The 21,851-nt window shown below is 43.2% G+C and overlaps 2 protein-coding genes and 1 long non-coding RNA gene across 6 annotated transcripts in view; 2 read left to right on the top strand and 1 right to left on the bottom strand.

The window, feature by feature from the left end:
• The window catches only part of LOC140399788 (uncharacterized), a 102,233-nt gene extending 84,318 nt beyond the window's left edge, over window positions 1-17,915 (bottom strand). Inside the window, exons 1-3 of one of the 2 annotated variants that reach the window (XR_011937879.1) lie at window positions 17,805-17,915; window positions 9,369-9,488; window positions 6,825-7,783 (exon numbers count right to left, since the gene is read on the bottom strand). This is a non-coding gene — a long non-coding RNA (uncharacterized lncRNA). Of the gene's footprint in view, window positions 1-6,824; window positions 7,784-9,368; window positions 9,489-17,804 lie in introns of those variants that run through there. The other variant, XR_011937884.1, reaches the window with a different exon arrangement.
• Window positions 1-21,851, top strand: part of kiaa0586 (KIAA0586 ortholog) — a 934,633-nt gene that overhangs the window by 200,684 nt on the left and 712,098 nt on the right. The window lies entirely within an intron of this gene.
• On the top strand, window positions 18,234-21,030 carry irf2bpl (interferon regulatory factor 2 binding protein-like). Its single transcript, XM_072489255.1, has one exon. It carries the CDS (start codon window positions 18,411-18,413, stop codon window positions 20,388-20,390), a length of 1,980 nt encoding a protein of 659 aa, XP_072345356.1. The 5' UTR covers window positions 18,234-18,410; the 3' UTR covers window positions 20,391-21,030.

Here is a 21,851-nt window from a genome sequence, read left to right as displayed (position 1 = left end):
GGATACTGTCGGGGGGGATAGCCTATCAGGGGAAAACAGCAGCAGCCAGAGCAGTGGCACCATGGCTGGCTCTGATGTTCAGAAGGGAGGGTCAAAGCGCAGAAGAGCAATAGTCATAGGGGACTCTATAGTCAGGGGCACTGATAGGCACTTCTGTGGACGTGAAAGAGACTCCAGAATGATATGTTGCCTCCCTGGTGCCAGGGTCCAGGATGTCTCCGAAAGGGTAGAGGGCATCCTGAAGGGGAGGGCAAACAGGCAGAGGTCGTTGTACATATTGGTACTAACGACATAGGCAGGAAGGGCATGAGGTCCTGCAGCAGGAGTTCAGGGAGCTCGGCAGAAAGTTAAAAGACAGGAGCTCTAGGATTGTAATCTCGGGAATACTCCCTGTGCCAGTGAGGCTAGAAATAGGAAGATAGAGCAGCGAAACACGTGGCTAAACAGCTGGTGTAGGAGGGAGGGTTTCCGTTATCTGGACCACTGGGAGCTCTTCCAGGGCAGGTGTGACCTATATAAGAAAGACGGGTTGCATCTAAACTGGAGAGGCATAAATATCCTGGCCCTGGTTTGCTAGTGTCACACGGGAGGGTTTAAACTAGTATGGCAGGGGGGTGGGCACGGGAGCAATAGGTCAGAAGGTGAGAGCATTGAAGGAGAACTAGTGAATACGGCCAGTATGGCTCTGAGGCTGAGCAGACAGGGTGAAGTTGCTGAACTCAGCGGGTCTGGTGGCCTGAAGTGCATATGTTTTATTGCAAGAAGTATTACGGGTAAGGCAGATGAACTTAGAGCTTGGATTAGTACTTGGAACTATGATGTTGTTGCCATTACAGAGACCTGGTTGAGGGAAGGGCAGGATTGGCAGCTAAACGTTCCAGGATTTAGATGTTTCAGGCGGGATAGAGGGGGATGTAAAAGGGGTGACGGAGTTGCGCTACTGGTTAGGGAGAATATTACAGCTGTACTACGGGAGGACACCTCAGAGGGCAGTGAGGCTATATGGGTAGAGATCAGGAATAAGAAGGGTGCAGTCACAATGTTGGGGGTTTACTACAGGCCTCCCAACAGCCAGCGGGAGATAGAGGAGCAGATAGGTAGACAGATTTTGGAAAAGAGTAAAAACAACAGGGTTGTTGAGATGGGAGACTTCAACTTCCCCAATATTAGATTATCATAGAATTTACAGTGCAGAAGGAGGCCATTCGGCCCATCGAGTCTGCACCGACCCTTGGAAAGAGCACCCTACCCAAGGTCAACACCGCCACCCTATCCCCATAACCCAGTAACCCCACCCAACACTAAGGGCAATTTTGGACACTAAGGGCGATTTATCATGGCCAATCCACCTAACCTGCACATCTTTGGACTGTGGGAGGAAACCGGAGAACCCGGAGGAAACCCACGCACACACGGGGAGGATGTGCAGACTCCGCACAGACAGTGACCCAAACCGGAATCGAACCTGGGACCCTGGAGCTGTGAAGCAATTGTGCTATCCACAAGGCTACCGTGCTGCCCTATTATTGATTGGGACTCACTTAGTGCTAGGGGCTTAGGCGGGGCAGAGTTTGGAAGGAGCATCCAGGAGGGCTTCTTAAAACAATATGTAGACAGTCCAACTAGGGAAGGGGCTGTACTGGACCTGGTATTGGGGAATGAGCCCGGCCAGGTGGTAGAAGTTTCAGTAGGGGAGCATTTCGGGAACAGTGACCACAATTCAGTAAGTTTTAAAGTGCTGGTGGACAAGGATAAGAGTGGTCCTCGGGTGAATGTGCTAAATTGGGGGAAGGCTAATTATAACAATATTAGGCAGGAACTGAAGAACCTAGATTGGGGGCGGATGTTTGAGGGTAAATCAACATCTGACATGTAGGAGGCTTTCAAGTGTCAGTTGAAAGAAATTCAGGTCCGGCATGTTCCTGTGAGGAAGAAGGATAAATACGGCAATTTTTGTGAACCTTGGATAACGAGAGATATTGTAGGCCTCGTCAAAAAGAAAAAGGAGGCATTTGTCAGGGCTAAAAGGCTGGGAACAGACGAAGCCTGTGTGGCATATAAGGAAAGTAGGAAGGAACTTAAGCAAGGAGTCAGGAGGGCTAGAAGGGGTCATGAAAAGTCATTGGCAAATAGGGTTAAGGAAAATCCCAAGGCTTTTTACACGTACATAAAAAGCAAGAGGGTAGCCAGGGAAAGGGTTGGCCCACTGAAGGATAGCCAAGGGAATCTATGTGTGGAGCCAGAGGAAATGGGCGAGGTACTAAATGAATACTTTGCATCAGTATTCACCAAAGAGAAGGAATTGGTAGATGTTGAGTCTGGAGAAGGGTGTGTAGATCGCCTGGGTCACATTGAGATCCAAAAAGACGAGGTGTTGGGCATCTTGAAAAATATTACGGTAGATAAGTCCCCAGGGCCTGATGGGACCTACCCCAGAATACTGAAGGAGGCTAGAGAGGAAATTGCTGAGGCCTTGACAGAAATCTTTGGATCCTCACTGTCTTCAGGTGATGTCCCGGAGGACTGGAGAATAGCCAATGTTGTTCCTCTGTTTAAGAAGGGGAGCAAGGATAATCCAGGGAACTACAGGCCGGTGAGCCTTACGTCAGTGATAGGGAAATTACTGGAGAGAATTCTTCGAGACAGGATCTACTCCCATTTGGAAGCAAATGGACGTATTAGTGAGAGGCAGCATGGTTTTATGAAGGGTGGTCGTGTCTCACTAACTTGATAAAGTTTTTCGAAGAGGTCACAAAGATGATTGATGCAGGTAGGGCAGTGGATGTTGTCTATATGGACTTCAGTAAGGCCTTTGACAAGGTCCCTCATGGTAGACTAGTACAAAAGGTGAAGTCACATGGGATCAGGGGTGAGCTGGCAAGGTGGATACAGAACTGGCTAGGTCATAGAAGGCAGAGAGTAGCAATGGAAGGATGCTTTTCTAATTGGAGGGCTGTGACTAGTGGTGTTCCGCAAGGATCAGTGCTGGGACCTTTGCTGTTTGTAGTATATATAAATGATTTGGAGGAAAATGTAACTGGTCTGATTAGTAAGTTTGCCGACGACACAAAGGTTTGTGGAATTGCGGATAGCGATGAGGATACAGCAGGATTTAGATTGTTTGGAGACTTGGGCGGAGAGAATGCAGATGGAGTTTAATCCGGACAAATGTGAGGTAATGCATTTTGGAAGGTCTAATGCAGGTCGGGAATATACAGTGAATGGTAGAACCCTCAAAAGTATTGAAAGTCAAAGAGATCTAGGTGTACAGGTCCACAGGTCACTGAAAGGGGCAACACAGGTGGAGAAGGTAGTCAAGAAGGCATACGGCATGCTTGCCTTCATTGGCTGGCGCAATGAGTATAAGAATTGGCAAGTCATGTTGCAGCTGTATAGAACCTGAGTTGGCCACACTTGGAGTATTGCGTTCAATTCTGTTTGCCACACTACCAGAAGGATGTGGAGGCTTTAGAGAGGGTGCAGAAGATATTGACCAGAATGTTGCCTGGTATGGAGGGCATTAGCTATGGGTTGCGGTTGAATAAACTTGGTTTGTTTTCACTGGAACAACGGAGGTTGAGGGGCGACCTGATAGAGGTCTACAAAATTATGAGGGGCATAGACAGAGTGGATAGTCAGAGGCTTTTCCTCAGGCTGGAGGGGTCAATTACAAGGGGCATAGGTTTAAGGTGCGAGGGGCAAGGTTTAGAGTAGATGTACGATGCAAGTTTTTTTACACAGAGGGTAGTGGGTGCCTGGAACTTGCTACCGGAGGAGGTGTTGGAAGCAGGGACGATAGTGACATTTTAGGGGCATCTTGACAAATACATGAATAGGATGGGAACAGAGGGATACGGACCCAGGAAGTGTAGAAGATTGTAGTTTAGTTGAGCAGCATGGTCGGCACGGGATTGGAGGGCCAAAGGGCCTGTTCCTGTGCTGTACTTTTCTTTGTTCTTTGTTTTAAATGTTGTCTAGCCAATTCACCTGCTCTATTTAATCGTTCCCTAAAATTTGACACTTAATCCAATAATGTAATTTCCGATTTCTCACTCACCAATTTTTCCTTAATCAATTTAAGTGGTCCTCTTACCTCATGATCAAAAATTAGTTCAAAAGGACTGAATTTGGTTGACTCATTAGGTGCATCCCTAATTGCAAACAGTACGAATGGAATTCCTTTATCCCAATCCTCTGGATAATCTTGACAATAAGCCCTCAACGTTGTCTTTAATGTCTGATGCCACCTTTCTAACGCTCCCTGCGATTCTTGATGGTACGCAGTTGATATAAATTGTTTTATTCTTAAGCTATCCATAACTTCTTTGAATAACCTTGAGGTAAAATATGATCCTTGAGCCGATTGTATTTCTGTGGGTAGTCATATCTAGTAAAGAATTAAAGTAACTCCTCCACAATCTTTTTAGCTGTAATATTACGTACTGGAATGGCCTCTGGAAACCTAGTAGACACATCCATTATCGTCAAAAGATATTGATTCCCACTTTTCGTTTTCGGAAGCGGCCGTACGCAATCAATTAGGACCCTTGAAAAAGGTTCCTCAAATGCTGGGATGTGTATTAAGGGCGCTGGTTTTATCATTGCTTGAGGTTTCTCTATCACTTGACGTGTGTGACATGATCGACAAAATTTAACTACATCTTTATGTAGTCCAGGCCAATAAAAATGTTTCTGGATTTTAGCTTGAGTTATCCTTATCCCCAAATGACCTCCCACTGGTACCTCATGTGCAACTCACAACACCTCCTTTCTATACCCAACCGGCAATACTACTTGATGAACTTATGCCCACTTTTCATCCGCCTGCATTTGTAAAGGTCTCCATTTTCTCATCAAAACATCACTTTTACGGTAATAACACTCTGGTATACACTCAGATTCCTCTTCCGTGTATGCTTTCTGATACATTCGTTTTATTTCTATATCTTTCTGTTGTAACTCCGCCAATTTTCCTGAACTAAAAATATCCGCCTCACCCTCCACCTGTTCTTGATCTTTTTCAACCATCTGATCAAAAATCATTTCTGATAAATGCACTTCAACTTCATCGTCACTCTTTGATATCTCCTCTTGTCTTAACCTGTGACTTTGTGACCTTGTTACTACATAATCCGGAAAAATCCCAAGATATTTGTCCTTCAACACTTCAGTTGACTGATTTTCCACTGGCTTATCAACCACAGTAGGCATCACTCCCACCTGCGATCCAGCTATATCATTACCCAAGATAAACTGTATTCCTGGACAAGATAGTTTCTCTTCCTCCTACTATCACTTCACCACTCTTCACTGGACTTTCCAACCATACCTTATATAATGGAACACTACTCCTCTCACCCTGAATTCCACATATTACCACCTTTTCTGGCAACATTCTTCCCAAACTACATAACTCCTCATCTCTTACCATTGAAGATTGACTAGCTCCCGTATCTCTTAAAATTGTGACTTCTTTACCTGCTCTTCCTGATACACATGAGTAAACTTTACCCACACAAGTAAATTCTTTGAAGAGATCTGGCACCTTCTTATCAATCACCTCTTGATCAGGCTGCACAATCTTTTGCACCTCCTTCGCTTCACTTGGGCTTTCCTTTACCACATTAACAAACCCTACTGTCTTATTCTGTTTTACCACATCAGCCTTCCCAGTGCTTTTATTCAACCACCAACACTGTGACTTTACATGGCCTAGTTTATTACAGTGAAAACATTTGAAACTTTTCATTTCTTTTCCACCCTCCTGGATTTCTTTTTTAATCTGAGGTACACTCTCCTTATTATCTCCCATCAGATCACCTTTACCTTTACCACTTGAGTATTTCTCATGTCCCCAGTTTCTATCCCACACAGGCTGAAACTGATGTCGGAAACCAAGCTTTGATTTATGAACTAATTCATAATCATCTGCCATTTCTGCTGCAAATCTCGCAGTTTTAACCCTCTGCTCTTCCACATGAATTCTGACTATCAGGAATTGAATTTTTAAACTCCTCCAAAAGTATAATTTCTCCGAGAGCTTCATACGTTTGGTCTATTTTCAAAGCCCTTATCCACCTATCAAAATTACTTTGTTTGATCCTTTCAAACTCCATGTATGTTTGACCAAATTCTTTCCTTAAATTTCTAAACCTTTGTCTGTAGGCTTCAGGCACTCGTTCATAAGCGCCTAAGATGGATTTTTTCACCTCCTCATACGTCTCAGATACTTCCTCCGGTAGTGATGCAAATACTTCACTAGCTCTACCTATCAGCCTTGTTTGAATCAGTAATACCCACATGTCCTGTGGCCATTTCATTTGTTTAGCTACCTTCTCAAATGAGAGGAAAAAGGCTTCCACTCCCTTCTTGTTGAACCTTGGCAATGCTTGGACATATTTAAATAGATCCCCACCAAGCCTTCGACTATGACGCTCTTTCTCACTATCCTCATCACTATCATCCAACTGTACGTTTCCCTTTAAGCCTGCCAATTTTAACTGACTGTCATGTTTCATGGCCATTTTCTGAAGTTCAAACTCTCTGTCTTTATCTTTTTCCCTGATCTGTATCTCCCCATCTCTTTCTTTTTCCTCTCTATCTCTTTTGTGTTCAAGCTGCTTTAATTCTTTCTCATGTTCCATTTGTTTAAGTTGTAACTGAATTTTTGCCATTTCCAATGAGTCAACCTGTATCTCAGGCAACTTTAAATGCTTCGCCACCGCCATAATTACCTCATCTTTTTGCATTTTGTCAGGTACTGTTAACTGCAAGTTTTTGCCAAATCCAACAGTCTGCTTTTAGTCTCTGTCCGTAAGGTACTGCCTGTGACCGTCTCCACCCCCAAAAACCTCTGAGCCTCTGAAAGACCCATTGTCCACAAGACACTCCCTACTTAAACTAAAACAGCACACCTTAAAAGCAACCACAATATGCTCACCCCTCACTGTCTTTAAGTTCACTAAGCCAATCCAATAGATAGACTTTTATCCAGGCCGAGCCCCCAATTTGTTATGGGCCAGGGTTTAGAGGACCCCAAAGTATATCATGGAGTTCACCTGACCCACAACTTTTCACACGGTCCAATCTCCAGGTGTGGTACAGCAGAAATGGAAAAGTATGTTTTAAAAGCAAAACAATGTTTATTCTATGAACTCAAGTTAACCTTTTTAAAGCATACAGTGAACATCTTAGCAACCATTAATTCAAATACAACCCCCAAAGAATACAACACTAAGTAATGCTTACGCTGTCCTTTTAACATCCATAAGACTTACAAAAGAAACACCTTTGAACAGAAGCATCTTAGGTTTACATTCACAACTGAGAACATTTATAATTCTGAATTCACCAAGTGATCAAGAGATAGTCTTTTGATGGCAGAGAGAACAGCAGTACACCTGCTTGGTCTGGCTTCAGCTCCAACACTGAAAACGAAACTGAAACACATCCTGCAGCAAACAGCCGAAAATGAAAGTAAAAAGCTGACAGACAGCCCAGCTCCACCCACACTCTGACATCACTGCAGTAATATGAGCAACCAAATATTTCTTAAAGCGACATTCTCATGACAATTTATAGTGCGGAACTTTGTCAAAATCCTTAAGAAAGTCCATATACACTATATTAACTTCACTACCATCATCAACCCTCTCTCTTACTTCATCAAAGTACTCAATCAAGTTAATTAAATGCAACTTGCCTTTAACAAAAGCAAAATACTGTGGATGCTTCAAATTTGAAAACAAAAAATGCTGGAAGTGCTCTGCAGGCCTGGTAGCATCTATAGGGAGAGAAACAGTGTGAATATTTCAGGTCTGTGTACTTATATTAGAGATTTGCCTTTGACAAGTCAGGATACCTTTCATTGTAGCTTAGTCCATAACTTTCCAAATGGCAATATTTTTTCTAGATTATTTTATGTATATCTTGCTGCATATTTCCTGCAGCAATTAATTTTTTCAGCGACAGTGGTTGATGTACTTTGTGTACCTGTATGTTGCCATGATTTCTGAAAATATGATTTTTCAACTTTCAACTCATGGAAATTTTGCAATTTGAACTGAGATACAGCTAACTGCTTAAAAATGCAAGGCCACATTCCAAGGTGAAAATGAGAAACAAAAAAAATCACCCGCAGGGGACTGTGAAGAGAGACACATTTGCTATAATCTAGACATGCATCGAAATTCATTGCTGTTTAAGGAAGCAACATTAAAAATGCAAAGTACAGGATATTGAAAAAGTGGCTGCCACATACAGACATACTCAAATCTCTTGGAAATACACATTGGGTTATGTATTTCAAGGAAAGGTTGGCCAGCGACTTGAGAGAGATTGCAAGTAACACAGGTGGTGTCAAGAAAGTCTTCAGCAGAGGAAACCGGCTGAAGGCTGCTCTACCCTCTGTTTTGGAATAAGTGTGTTACTGGTTGAAAAGTCAACTCTACCAGAACCGAGAGCTCGTAATAATTGCAACATCTTCTATATCTGACCGCATGCAAGAAACCAGCTAACCTAAATTTGCCACAGCATTTAAAATCTACGCCTCCAGGACAATCAATGGACACTTAATCAAATATTCTTTTATCGTTTTTATTGGACTCCAACTCCCCTTATTTCTGATACCTGTGTGTTATTTTTCTTGGGTTTAGCAGTTAATAAATGTGTTCTTTCTTTGACTCAAGAAAGCCTTGTTTGATTGGTTCCTTGTTGCTCAGTTTAAATACATTCTGATTTGGAAAAGGCATATCCTCGTGAAAAGAAACGTACACCGTTGTTGTGACTAACCAAGGAGGTTGAGATCACCCCTTCTTGCCTGGTCATAACAATAATCATACATGTATTTTTAAGACCTGGTTATAAACTCTCCAGCAGTTTTTTTGTTATAAATTTAGAGTACCCAATTCTTTTTTTCTCTAATTAAGGGGCAATTTAGTGTGGCCAATCCATCTTTCCTGCACATCTTTTGGGTTTTGGGGGTGAGACCCATGCAGCCACGGGAAGAATATGCAAACTCGACACGGACAGTGACCCTGGGCCGAATCGAACCCGGGTCCTCGGTGCCGTGAGGCAGCAATGCTAACCGCTGCCGCACTGTGCCACCCTACTCTCCAGCAGTTTATCTCCTTTTCAGTTATGATACGAGGGCGTGAGAGTTTCCATTCCCCATATTATTACAGAATTTTCAGTCATGTCCTTCTCTGCCTATTTATTCTTCCTTGTGAATGTTGTGAAATTGTAACATAGAGCTTTGGTTGTTTTTCAAATACCATTAATCAGTGATGGAGGCCAGAAGCAGGGGTATTGCTTGGCCACATCTTTGCTAAACATTTGCTGAGTTGGGGTTACAACTTGTTTGAACTTACCATATTTTTGGCAGCCTATCAGTTAGAGTTTGCAGAGGTGGAAAATTGTGCCTCTTGGCTTTGGGCGTGGAGGTGGATTGCTATGTCCATAAGAAGCACGGATAGCTGACTGTGTAGTTACTAAAAATAAAGATACAAATAAAGTTACATTATCTTTACAGAGCATAGCATTATTTTTAAGGATTTTTTTGTCTGCTTGTGGAAGAAAAGCTATTCCCAGCAAGACTAGCTTTCTTCTTTATGTGAATACTCTGCTGTGTAATAGCAAACAAACCAGTAAGACTGACTATGTGTCTTTACAATGTTGGCTTTAGGCGTTATATGTGAAGTTGGTTTCTGCACTCAAGCTAGTGCTAAGTGGCCATGGGCCCACATCATAAAACTACCCATAATTTGGCACTAAACCTTGATTGGCAATCTCACATGTCTGGCCCTAAGGATGCTTGCAATTGGGAGTAAAAAATTCCCACTGGCAGTGGATGTTGTTCTGGTGCTGGGGTTAAAGCATGTTGTTAGGACAGACTAAAATCTGTTCTGCTGTGCATTTGGCTCATGCCATATGACAAAAGTGGACAAAATGCTTCATTGCTCAGCACTGATGGCTTTAACCATGAGTAACAAATAAATTCAACTCCTTTCTCCCTAACCATAAATAAATGCAAGTTCCTGCTGCGTATTAAATTATGCTTGATTTCCTATGTAACTGCAGCTTACTGTCTCTTATTGTCTTCCTCAACCTTTCTGCCACAAGCACTGTCTCATCCACGATGTAGTTTTGTACCACCAGCTCCTGTAGCTGCATATTTTGTCCAACAGTCTCCTCAAAACATTTTTTCGTTCTGTGTCTGCGTAGTCACCTGGGGTGTGCAACATAATTTCATCCTCTGTCCACTTATATCATTAATTAGCATACAGTCAGCCACTATAGTAATTCCTCACCTAACATCGTAGTTATTTTCTTTAAAAGTGTAACTTGAGCAAAACAATGCTGTGAATCAGATTTTCCCATAATAATTAAACATTGGGCAGCATGGTGGCGCAGTGGGTTAGCACTGCAGCCCCACGGCGCCGAGGTCCCAGGTTCGATCCCGGCTCTGGGTCACTGTCCGTGTGGAGTTTGCACATTCTCCCCGTGTTTGCGTGCATTTCACCCCCACAACCCAAAATTGTGCAAGCTAGGTGGATTGGCCACACTAAATTGCCCCTTAATTGGAAAAAATGAATTGGGTACTCTAAATTTATTTTAAAAAATAATAATTAAACATATAACCTGGAGTTAGGTTTCACAGCAGATTTTGTCCCGATCCTCAGTGAGTCTCTCCCCAATCCCCAGCAAGTCTTTGCCCAATTTCCTCGCGATTCTCTCCCCCTATGACCGTCAATGATTCATTCCTCCTCCAATGTCCAGCAATTCACTTCCTCTCTGATCCCCAGTAAGTCTCTCCCTGATCCCCAGCAAGTCTCCCCTTGATCCCCAGCCATTCTCTCCCTGATACCAAGCCATTCTCTCCCCCCCCCCACACCCAGATCCCCTGCATTTACTCCGCCTGATCCCCAGATATCCCCACCCCCAACCATTCTCGCCACCGATCCCCAGCCATTTTCTGCCCCATACCTCCCCCACACTCGATCTCCAGCAATCTCCCTCACCAGTCCCAAGCGAACCTTTCCCCAGGATATGTTACCTGGATGTGGAAACAGCGAAGCAACAGTACTTTTTGCCATTTCGAACGAGACAGTAAGCAGAACGGGAGTGAGGCTGCGAGCAGGACAGAAACGACAGGGTGGGAGTGGGTCAGTGAGGCATGATCTCGGAAACTTCTAAGCCATCTCTTGAGGTTTCAGCCAAACCTCCTGAAAGCACTGTTTGTTTGATCTATCAATGATGGTTAAAAAAAAATGGAAATCAGAGAAATGGGCCCTAAAGAATAAACAACTTTAAAATGAAACATTGTTAAGCAGGGTGACTTAAAGTGAGGATTTGTTGTACTTACAAGCTCTTGCCTATCTCTTAACTGCAGGACCTTTGGTGTATTTCGTCACTTCTTATCCAGTGTCAAGTTCTGCATGTATTAAAATTCACCATGGGTGTACATCTGCAAACCTAGGGCGCGATTTTCCAGCCGTGTTCGCCCGACCGGAGAATCCCACCCGAGGTCAATGGATCTTTCCATTGTCGGCGTCTCGTCTGTATCTGTGTGCCTTAGTCTGTGATTGTCAAGTTCTCTGACTGCCTGTTGGGCTGTATTCATTGGTGCCAACCATATTATTTTGTACAATGCGGAGCTTTAAAGCTCTCTCAAGGTTTGTCTTTATGCTGAATGCCTTAAGCAATATTTGCGAGTCAGGTTCCCCACTCCTGTAAATAAACTTCCAGTACAGGACTGAGTCAGTTATCATCTGGAACTGTCAGATTACTACAGTTATATTGCTGGTTTCATTCGCATCACACAAGCGCCAGGCAATGACCATCTTCTATAAGAGAGGATCTAACCATCGCCCCATGACTTTCAATGGCATCACCATTGCTAAATTCCCCACAATCAACATCTGGGGGGTATACCATTGACCAGAAACTGAGCTGGACTAGTCAAATTAATACTTTGGATACCAGAGCAGGACAAGGCTAGGAATCCTACAGTGGGTAACCCACCCCCGGCAAAGGCTGTCCACCAACTACAAGGCACAAGCCAGGGGTGTAATGGAATACTCTCCACTTGCCTGGTTGAGTGCAGCTCCAACAACACTCCAGAAGCTCGACGCCATCCAGGACAAAGCAGCTTGCTTGATTGTTACCCCTTCCACAAACATTCAATCCCTCCACCACTGACGAACAGTGGCAGCCGTGTTTACCATCTACAAGATGCACTGCAGTAACTCGCCAAGGTTCCTTAGGCAACACCTTCCAAACCCACAATCACTACCATCTAGAAGGTCAAGAGCAGCAGATACTTGGGAACCCCACCATCTGGAGGTTTCCCTCCAAGTCACATCACTGTTCCTTCACTGTTGCTGGAGCAAAATCCTGGAAATCCCTCGGCCTGCAGTTCAAGAAAGCAATTCACTACCACCTTCTGAAAGACAACTAGGGGTGGACAATAAATGCTGGCCTAACCAGCGATGCCCACATCCCGTAAATTAATTTTTAAAAACGTTATATTGAGTAAAACAAAAACGTCTTTTGAAACATCCAACAGAGCAACATGTATAAATAGTATGCACCATCTTGGGTTGCGGTTTAAAAAAAAATCTTTTATAGAATTTACAGTGCAGAAGGAGGCCATTTGGCCCATCGAGTTGATGTGTATTAGTCTGAAATGATGTCAGGCAGTGATATGTACCACCTTCAATGTGACTATGTGATCATATTTAATGACACAAACCAGGAGAATTAATTTTAGTTATGCACGCTTTAGAGATTGAAACCTTATTGTTGATGGTTTTGCATTACGATTCTGTATTCAACAGTTAAAGGATAGTAACTGTGTAATGGACTGGAGTAGGGAATGATTAACAATAAGACTGAAAATATGAATACTTGTATTTAATATTTACTTTGTATTAACTCCAGTATATGAGTATGGAAAGGATTGTATTGCCAACAACATTCTGATTCATTGAACCTGTGTTCTGTTTATATTCAGTGAAGGTCTGAAGGATAACATAGGCCTGGATTTTGTGGTAAGAGTGACAGTGAGACTATCAACGTTCACTAATTATGGAGTAAATAGTCCACACATGCACAATTAAATGTGAAAATGAGGATGTTGCTTTCTGATTTTCCCTGGTCCTCCAAAAGAATTGTTCTAACAGTCTATCACCAAGAAATTTGGCATTGAAACACATGCAGGGCATGGTGTTGTGGCATTTGCACCCTAGATGCTCCATAAACGTGTCAGAAAAAGTTAGTGCATGTCCATTTAAGTGTAAGTGAATTTTTAATGGATAATGAGCTTAATTATTGCCAAATCATCTCTCTGGCACTGAACATTTTCCAAGTGTGGAGTCATATTTTTCAGATTTAATTATTAGTATAGATTTCAAGAAAAAAAATATTTTTTCTTCCTTTTATATTTTTATCTTATTCCCATCACTCTTTCCCTCTTTATTTTTCTTTCTGTACATGATTTTAAATACAGCTTCTGTTCAACTATCCCTGCTCCTCTACTTTGAATGCTGGTGCCCTGATTTAAATTTCTGATTCTCATGTTTAAATTTCTTCATAGCCTTGCCTCTTCAGACTCCTGTAACCTCCTCCGGTCCTGCAATCCTCTGAAAGCACACAGATTTCCCAAATCCTGACTGTAAAAAAACAGACTGTGGAAGGGAGAGATACATTTTAAAAATAAACTTCACCTATTAACAACTGCATAGCAAGTCAACTAATTGGCATACACTTTGTAGTGCTACTCAGACCACATGGATATATGGTGTACAATGAAAGAATTTATACTATTTCAATAAATTTAATTTACTATGGGTTGAGGTAGAATCAGGGAGTGTCACTATTTTTACACAACTTGTGAAAGACCTGTTATAGCGAATGTTTAATGCTGACACTGGACAACAGTGAGATGTGTTGCCAGTATAGACATAAATATTCAAACAAAAGAATGGAAAAGACCGTCAGTGTATTTGCAGACTGTTGAGAAGAGAAATGACACACAGTGGAAGTAAAATCCTTTCCAAGTCAAATGGATTGATTTTGGCATTTCACCTCCTTCCACTGAGAAGTGATGCATGTCTGTACCAATTGTGGATATTTTCTGGTTACATTATTTATAAAGTGTGTTACAACTGTGGAGAGTATCTTCGTGAAATAACACTAGCTCTTTACAGAGGTGATCACCATCTTATAAACCCCTCATAAGAAGGAAGAATTAATGTGCAAGTTGTCTAGGCCTAAAACAAAAGATAATACAATGCCAAGTTAAGGAGCTAACCGGAAGTTTTAACTATAACTTTATCGTAAATTGATGTACTTTGGCACAATGGAAAAAACGATTGGTTCTGTGACATAAGCGATCATTCTAATTGATTTGTGTTTTTCTCTAGTCTCCGGGCCAATTAATAATAACTGTTACTTACCAGAGGCTTCCATGATAGACACATGAAGTAGAAAAATAGTCATATATTCATAGGTGAATAACTCATAGTATTGTGCCAATTTAGTGCTAAGTCTTTTGCCCATTGCACATTAAGAATGGAGTTTAGTTTAATCTAACTTATTTTAAATTAAGACTTGGCTACTAGCATAATTATTTTGGTTTTCTTAACGTTCATTTTCATACTTCAGAGCCCTACTTGGTCAATTGTTTTTGCAAAGACTTGCATTAATTTGATAATATCCTAAAAACAGTCAGAAGCAACAGTGGTGTTTTCTATTGTATAATTTGCTGGCAAAAGGGATGAAAAGTTATTAATGATCTGTATGAAGAACAAACCGTTCTGGCATCAACATGGATTATGGGGATAGGGTGGAGGTGTGGGCTTAAGTGCGGTGCGCTTTCCAAGATCCGTGCAGACTCGATGGGCCCAATGGCCTCCTTCCGCACTGTAAATTCTATGATAATGAGGAAACTTCTGTTGTAGGTGGCTGGGAATAATTTGAAACTAGTTCCGAAAGGTAAAGACAGTCTCCCAATGTACTTTGGTGTCCGAACATACTATGCACCTAGTGTCCTATTAAAAGTCAAAAATGGTTTAAAAATGATTCAAAATCATTTTTATCTTTACATGAAGTAACATAAACAAAATTTCCTCTGTTGTATCATACATCAAACTTTCCAATTTGAACTGAATTACACATGTTTTAATTTGACCTGCGATTTTAATTATTTACAGCTGTTTAAGGGGATTTTCAATATGTCTGACAAAATCCTGCTGACTTAAAAATAGATTCTGGTATAGCCACAAAACAACTTTAAAAAAATGTTGGTGTTAACATAGGTGGACATATATATGTACACATGCACGTTTTTTTCAAGGTTAGTTGCATTCCTCTCATTTGTTTTAATGTCTATGTAAAGAATCGATTTTCAGTACAAGTCAACACAAAGGGGAACAAAATTTGGTAAATAATTTAGATCTTTTAAAGGAACATGTCTTTACTGACCACTTGCGAGTAATAAAAAACATCTGATGTAGCTACTTATGTATTGTCTAAAATGCTATTTGGGGGCAGAAAGTACAACAAAGCAGGAATTATTCATTATCAACCTCTGTATTTACTGTCTCTTAAAGTAGGAACTGAGCAGATACTTCCCTAGTTCTCGTTTTCACGTCGCAATGTCAGCGTTGAACAAGGCGAGATAAAAGGGTTCTGTAGTCCAGCATCAATGATCGTAAATAGATGTGGCATAGAAAACCCAGTGTGATGCCTCGATAGCATTCTCTGGATGGTCAATCCTTAGGAATTGTGAGTGAACAGCCCAAAATAACATCTATTACTTTAAACAATTGATCTACTGTTTAATTGAGTTCATGACATTGTTTTTTTCAAGTAAATGACAATGGGTACTTTTCAAATGCACGTCATTGCCCCATCCCCTCAAGGGGCGGGGGGGGGGGGGTGGAGTGGTTCTAGGTAAATGTAATTTCTGGAATATCTCACGCCTGAAGCTCAGCTGTAACAATCACTTCTGTGTTATAACTGCCCCATTTTCAGTTCTGTAGAAATTATAATTCTGCATCGAGAATTGCAAAGTGTGTTAAAATAAACGTAGGCACATCCAATTAGAAAAGTGATACAAATGCGCCCATAAATCGCTAAATATTCCGTGAGACAAGTCCCTTTAACACGCACTTTCCATTATTTCAGGCCTGAGAAACATGCTTATTCTTTTTATTCAGAATGGTGAACAATTATCATCCTTTTAACTTTAGTCCTTTTTGAATTACTGTAGAAGTGTATGGTGGTCGCAAATATTGAAAGTATGCTTTGTGTATTCCTGTGAAATAGTGATCCGAAATCAGTATCCGAATTCCAATTGCACAAGAATGATGCTCAACTGAATGATGAACTGTTGTAATATGTTTTAAAACTTTGTCGTTTTGCTAGATTTTAACGATAAATCGGGATCATGAAAAATCTGTTGAAGTTGTATTTACTCTTGGTTAAAATATCGAGCACACCAGGAGGGAATGAGTGGGTGCTACACGGATCATTTCTTATTTTATGTGGAATCGGGTAGGGAAGAGGTGTATTATGATTCAAGTTCGACTTAAGAAGCGCCACGGAAATTAATTTTACTTTCGGAATTATTTTCGATTAAAATGTTTAATGCAATCTACAGCATAGTAAGTAGTGATTTCTTTGTGTTCATGGAATTGAAATAGGGTATGGGGAAATTAGACGGTTTAAGGGTTCCCCCCTCCCCCATTGGCATTGTTTCTGTTCGTTTTTATACTCCTATGCAATAGCCATTACAAGTTGAGTTAAATTTTACATTTATTAAACAGTAACCAAACGGTTATATTTATTTCATAGTGCTGACGTAGCCTCCGAAGTTGATGGCCCACATCCATATAAATGATTAAACCATACTGGAAAAACAAGCAGTGCCTCCCTCACCTCGGGGCACGCACTATCGGGCAACTACTTTCACAAAAAGTAAATAGAACCGTTTATTGGGCGAGAGCTTATCGTTTTAGATTGCCGTTTACACACAGCAAATTGCACAACAGGAAACTGTTGCTTAGATGTGGGTGGAAGTTGCATAATTATTTGGCTGTATATTTAACGAGTTTTTAAACCTATGAAATGATTTAATACTTTTCTGACGTTACGATGACTCGTTTTTACCATTTTCCCATCAAGCCTCGCTGACACCGCTCTTAAATGGGTCGGAGTTCGTTTAGTGACAAAATGTTGGGATTGTAGTGCTAAGAAACTGACCCCGTTTACATGAGTTTGGGGAAGATCTTAAAAACATATGCCCCGTCATGAATAGATTTCCACGCGTAAAGTGGGAGTCGACAGAACCGATGAGCTGGTTGAATACAGCATTAGCAGCAGAGGAGATGTGTGTGTGCTCGCTCTGAGTGACTTGGTGCAAACGATGGGGAGTTGCGCCATTCTGAAGGGAACTGAAATAGAACAGGCCCTGACGTCATGGGGAGGAACTGGAGCTGGGGGGGGGGGGGGGGGCTACACTGATCTAACATGCCCACAATTTAAATATGCATTTTATACTGTAACTACTTTCTATTATCATGAGCGCTGAGCCCTTATGACGGCTAAAGGAGATTCTTTTATCGCAGTTTTGTTTCTCGCCATTAATACTTCGCCCGATGTTGCAGTTAAAGCGCCCAATTGCTTAGCAAAATAAATGTTATTTCACTTCTACTCGGCCCTGCCTGGAGTGCTGGAATTTGGAACTTTAGTTGAAGTCCAGGATTTAACACGTGAATGGCCGAGCTGGTGTCTCCTTGTACCTTTTTTAAGCACAACTTTTCGGTCCTCTCGGTCTTCAGCTGGAGAGCATGAGCTTGCTTAGAATTACAACGGAACTATTTTAATAATTATTCCCGTAATGCTTATTATTCTGCACTGTAAATTCTATGAATGTGCTTTGGGTGACTGAATTTTCTAGCGTTCGTCTTTAAAAAAAAAAAAAAAAAAAATAGCATGTTACCGATCGCGTTCGCTCCACTACTACCGCGTGCGAAATTGCTTGGTGTGTACCAGTGAATGGTGTTGGCCATGAGCGGAGTGGAAAGGAGAGAGAGAGAATGTGTATTCATACCCAGATGGATTTGGCCTGGAAGAGCTACAAAGGGGGGGGGGGGGGGGGGGGTGGAGGCGCCGCCGCGCCTGCGCACTGGCCGTCTGGCGGGCTGCAGAGCGGCGGCTGACGTCACGTGGCGCTCGGAGGAGCTGGGTGGCGCGGGCAGGAGGAGAGGAGAAAGCAGAAAGCAGAGCAGGAGAAAGGGAAAGAAAGCGAGGGAGCCCGGGCCCGGCCACAACACCAGCAGCAAGGGCCATCGCGGAGAGACCCGCAAGGCGCATCCCACTCACCCCCACACAGCAGCTCTCGCATCATGTCCTCCGCCCAGGTGTCCTCGTCCCGGAGACAGTCGTGTTACCTCTGCGATCTGCCTCGCATGCCGTGGGCCATGATCTGGGATTTTACCGAGCCCGTGTGCCGGGGCTGCGTCAACTACGAGGGGGCCGACCGCATCGAGTTTGTCATCGAGACGGCGCGGCAGCTGAAGCGCGCTCACGGCTTCCAGGAGGGCCGCTCGCCGGGGCCGCCGCCTGTCAAGGTGCAGTCCCTGGGCGGCGGCAAGGAGGCGGCTCAGCAGCTCAACCACGTCGACGGCTCGTCCAAGGCGCCGCAGCCGCCCCTCGATCGCTATTCCCTGAGCGAGAGACCTCGCTTCGAGTACGCGAGCCTCGCCCACGCTGGCAGGCTTCCCAATGGCCTGAGCGGCCCCAATGGATTCCCCAAGCCCGAGGACATACCGCCGGAGCTGAACCGGCAGAGTCCCAATTCGTCGCGGAGAAATCACGGCATCGTGCCCCCGGGCCCGGTCACAGTGCCGCCCAACCTACTGCCTCAGACCACCTTAAACGGCCCGTCTGCAGGAGCCCTGGCCCCGCACGGGCTGCTCGGCCGGCCGTCCCCATCCAGCAGCCTGGCTGGCACATCGGTGACGGTCAGCAGCCAGGTCCTGGGCGATGTAAACAAACGGCCGGGCTCCGTGTCCAGCAGCGACCAGGAGCGGGAACTGAAGGAGAAACAGCGAAACGCCGAGACCCTGGCCGAGCTGGGCGAGAGCCTGAGGAACCGCTCCGAGGACTGGGCCAGCAAGCCCAAAATCGTGCGGGAGACGCTGCTTACTCTGTCCAACTGCAACCCCTTCGATGTGCGTTTCAAGAAGGATCACTCTCTGCTGGGCCGGGTCTTCGCCTTCGACGCTGTTTCCAAGCCCGGCATGGACTTCGAGTTGAAGATCTTCATCGAGTACCCGAGTGGCTCGGCCAACGTCTTCTCCAGCGCCTCCGGCGTAGCCAAGCAGATGTACCAGGACTGTATGAAGGATTTCAGCAGAGGCCTATCGTCAGGCTTCAAGTACTTAGAGTATGAGAAGAAACATGGCTCGGGGGACTGGCGCCTCCTGGGTGACCTGCTGCCCGAGTCGGTGCGTTTCTTCAAGGAGGTGGTGGGCGCTGACATGCTGCCGCAGCCCCACGTTGACGCCAATTGCCCCATCTTGCCCACCGCCTTGTGCAACATGCCCCGGCCCCCGCCCAACAGCTCCAGAACTGGGATGCGCAAGCGGAAAGCGTCCCCCGAACCCGACTCGGACGCGGGCAACGTGAAGCTGGAAGAGCGGCAACAGCAGTGGCTCTCCAACCAGAACGAAGCCTTAAAGCTCACCATGGCGGCATCCGGCAGCTTCGGATCGGGCGGCGTGGCGCACGGTGGTTCTGCTCTGCCACCCAACCGGACCACCCCCCCGGAATGCAGCACCCAAAATGGACAGTCCCCCATGGCGGCGCTCATGTCCGTGGCTGACACTCTTGGAAATGCCCACTCGCCTAAGGACAGCAGCAATTCCGTACATTCGACCACGAGTACCACCAGGAGGAACAGCAACAGTCCGGTGTCCCCGGCCTCCGGGGGCGGCCAGCGCCGCATGGTGTCTAGGAACGGGGATGCTGCTCTCTCCGTGGTCCCTCCTAACAACCATCCCAATCCCAGCATGGACCCCGTTCACCCCCCAAACATTCCAGACTCACCAATGGCCAACAACGGGCCCCTGTGCTGCACCATTTGTCATGAACGTTTGGAGGATACTCACTTTGTGCAATGTCCATCAGTGCCCAATCATAAATTCTGTTTCCCATGCTCAAGGGAGAGCATCAAGGCTCAGGGGGCAAATGGAGAAGTTTATTGCCCCAGTGGAGAAAAATGCCCATTAGTAGGTTCAAATGTCCCATGGGCATTCATGCAAGGAGAGATTGCTACAATCTTAGCAGGGGACGTTAAGGTCAAAAAAGAAAGAGACCCGTAATTTTTTAACTTCAGTAATTGAAGTAAAATGTGAATAAGAACTAAAAAGTTAGTCTTATGTATAGACATGTTTCATTTCCGTCGTATGTTTCTATATTTTGAAACAAGGTATGTACTCTTCTTCATTTGAAGGATGAACCTGGTTTTGTTTAAAGAATATGAGATATTATTGCTTAATACTGTTTTCACTTATTGATGGCAGTGTGTTGGCTAGGTACAAAATCATAGCACTTAGCAATTAACGCTGCTGGTGTGTTTTTGTAAATGTATGCACTTCGCTGAATTACCAAGGCCAGTGTTGACGTCTGCAGAAATGCAAACAAATTGTTACAAAGAATGGTTACAGTTAGTTATGTTACACGCCCTGGGGATAGTCTCCTACAAAGTGACTTTTTTTTTAAAGGTGAGGGGTTCTTTTTATTAGTTTCCAAGGGCGAAATATTTCATTTTATGATTCAGTGATCTGAATTTTTTTATAACTTTTTTGCTTTATGGATGCACGAATGCTTTAAATAGTAGAGCAAAATGCTGTACTGTATATGACAAAACTGCTCTGTTTGTTCTTTATACATTTCTGTAGTAACAGAAGACTGTAATGTGCCTTGGAGCTGAATAAATTGTAATAAATTCGATGAATAAGCTCCCTGACTAGTCAATTTCTTTACAGACTGTAGGAAATGTGAACAAATTGGATGTGGATACCTATGAGAAAATGGCTGCTTTATTACTTTGAAAGTTACATTAATACAATTGCTGTCAGAGATGTCAATCTTATAATTAAATAAATACTACCATCGCATTATTCACTTGTCTTAGCAAAGATCCCACATATTTATAATTCACCTGAATGCTTATCTTCAAAGAAAAACTGCTGTTTCAGATTTTTCCATTCACTTTTTTTTTTAACTGGACTAAAACCTGATGAGTTCCACTGAAACAAAATATGAAATAATTATTCGGAGATTAAAGGCACTTTAAAGTGATTGAATGTTACTGTGTGAAATCAATGGCAGTTAGTTAACTGTAGTGGTCCAGGTAATTGTAACAAGTTTGAACACATGTTAGACCAAAAAACAGCTGTTTCACTTTGAGCTGATGAAGAAAGCAAGGGCTGTGATGCCTGGTACAGGGAACTGTATCCTGCATTCTATGCAGCAAAATAAATCCCTGATTTAAGTAAAATGCTTTTAAAATTCATCTCTTCAAATCATGTGCACTTTAATACCAGCAGTTCAATATTTATTTATGTTCAAAACATCCTTCTGATATAAAAATGAATATGATTTCCTTGTCTTTTACACATTTGCAATGCTTACACTTTTGGCAGATTGTCGTAATGTATGATCTCAAGTTATGTTTCCACAGTGTACATATTAAACAACTCAATGCAGTGGATACTGCAACTGGACTGCTACAGTTAATGTTTTCTTTGCACAATTGAGTTTTATATCTGAAAAATGCA

The sequence above is a fragment of the Scyliorhinus torazame genome, chromosome 2, assembly GCF_047496885.1.
Source record: "Scyliorhinus torazame isolate Kashiwa2021f chromosome 2, sScyTor2.1, whole genome shotgun sequence".
Taxonomy (NCBI): Eukaryota; Metazoa; Chordata; class Chondrichthyes; order Carcharhiniformes; family Scyliorhinidae; genus Scyliorhinus; species Scyliorhinus torazame.
The sequence above is the reverse complement of the archived record's forward strand: the minus strand, read 5'-3'. Positions and strand labels throughout refer to the sequence as shown.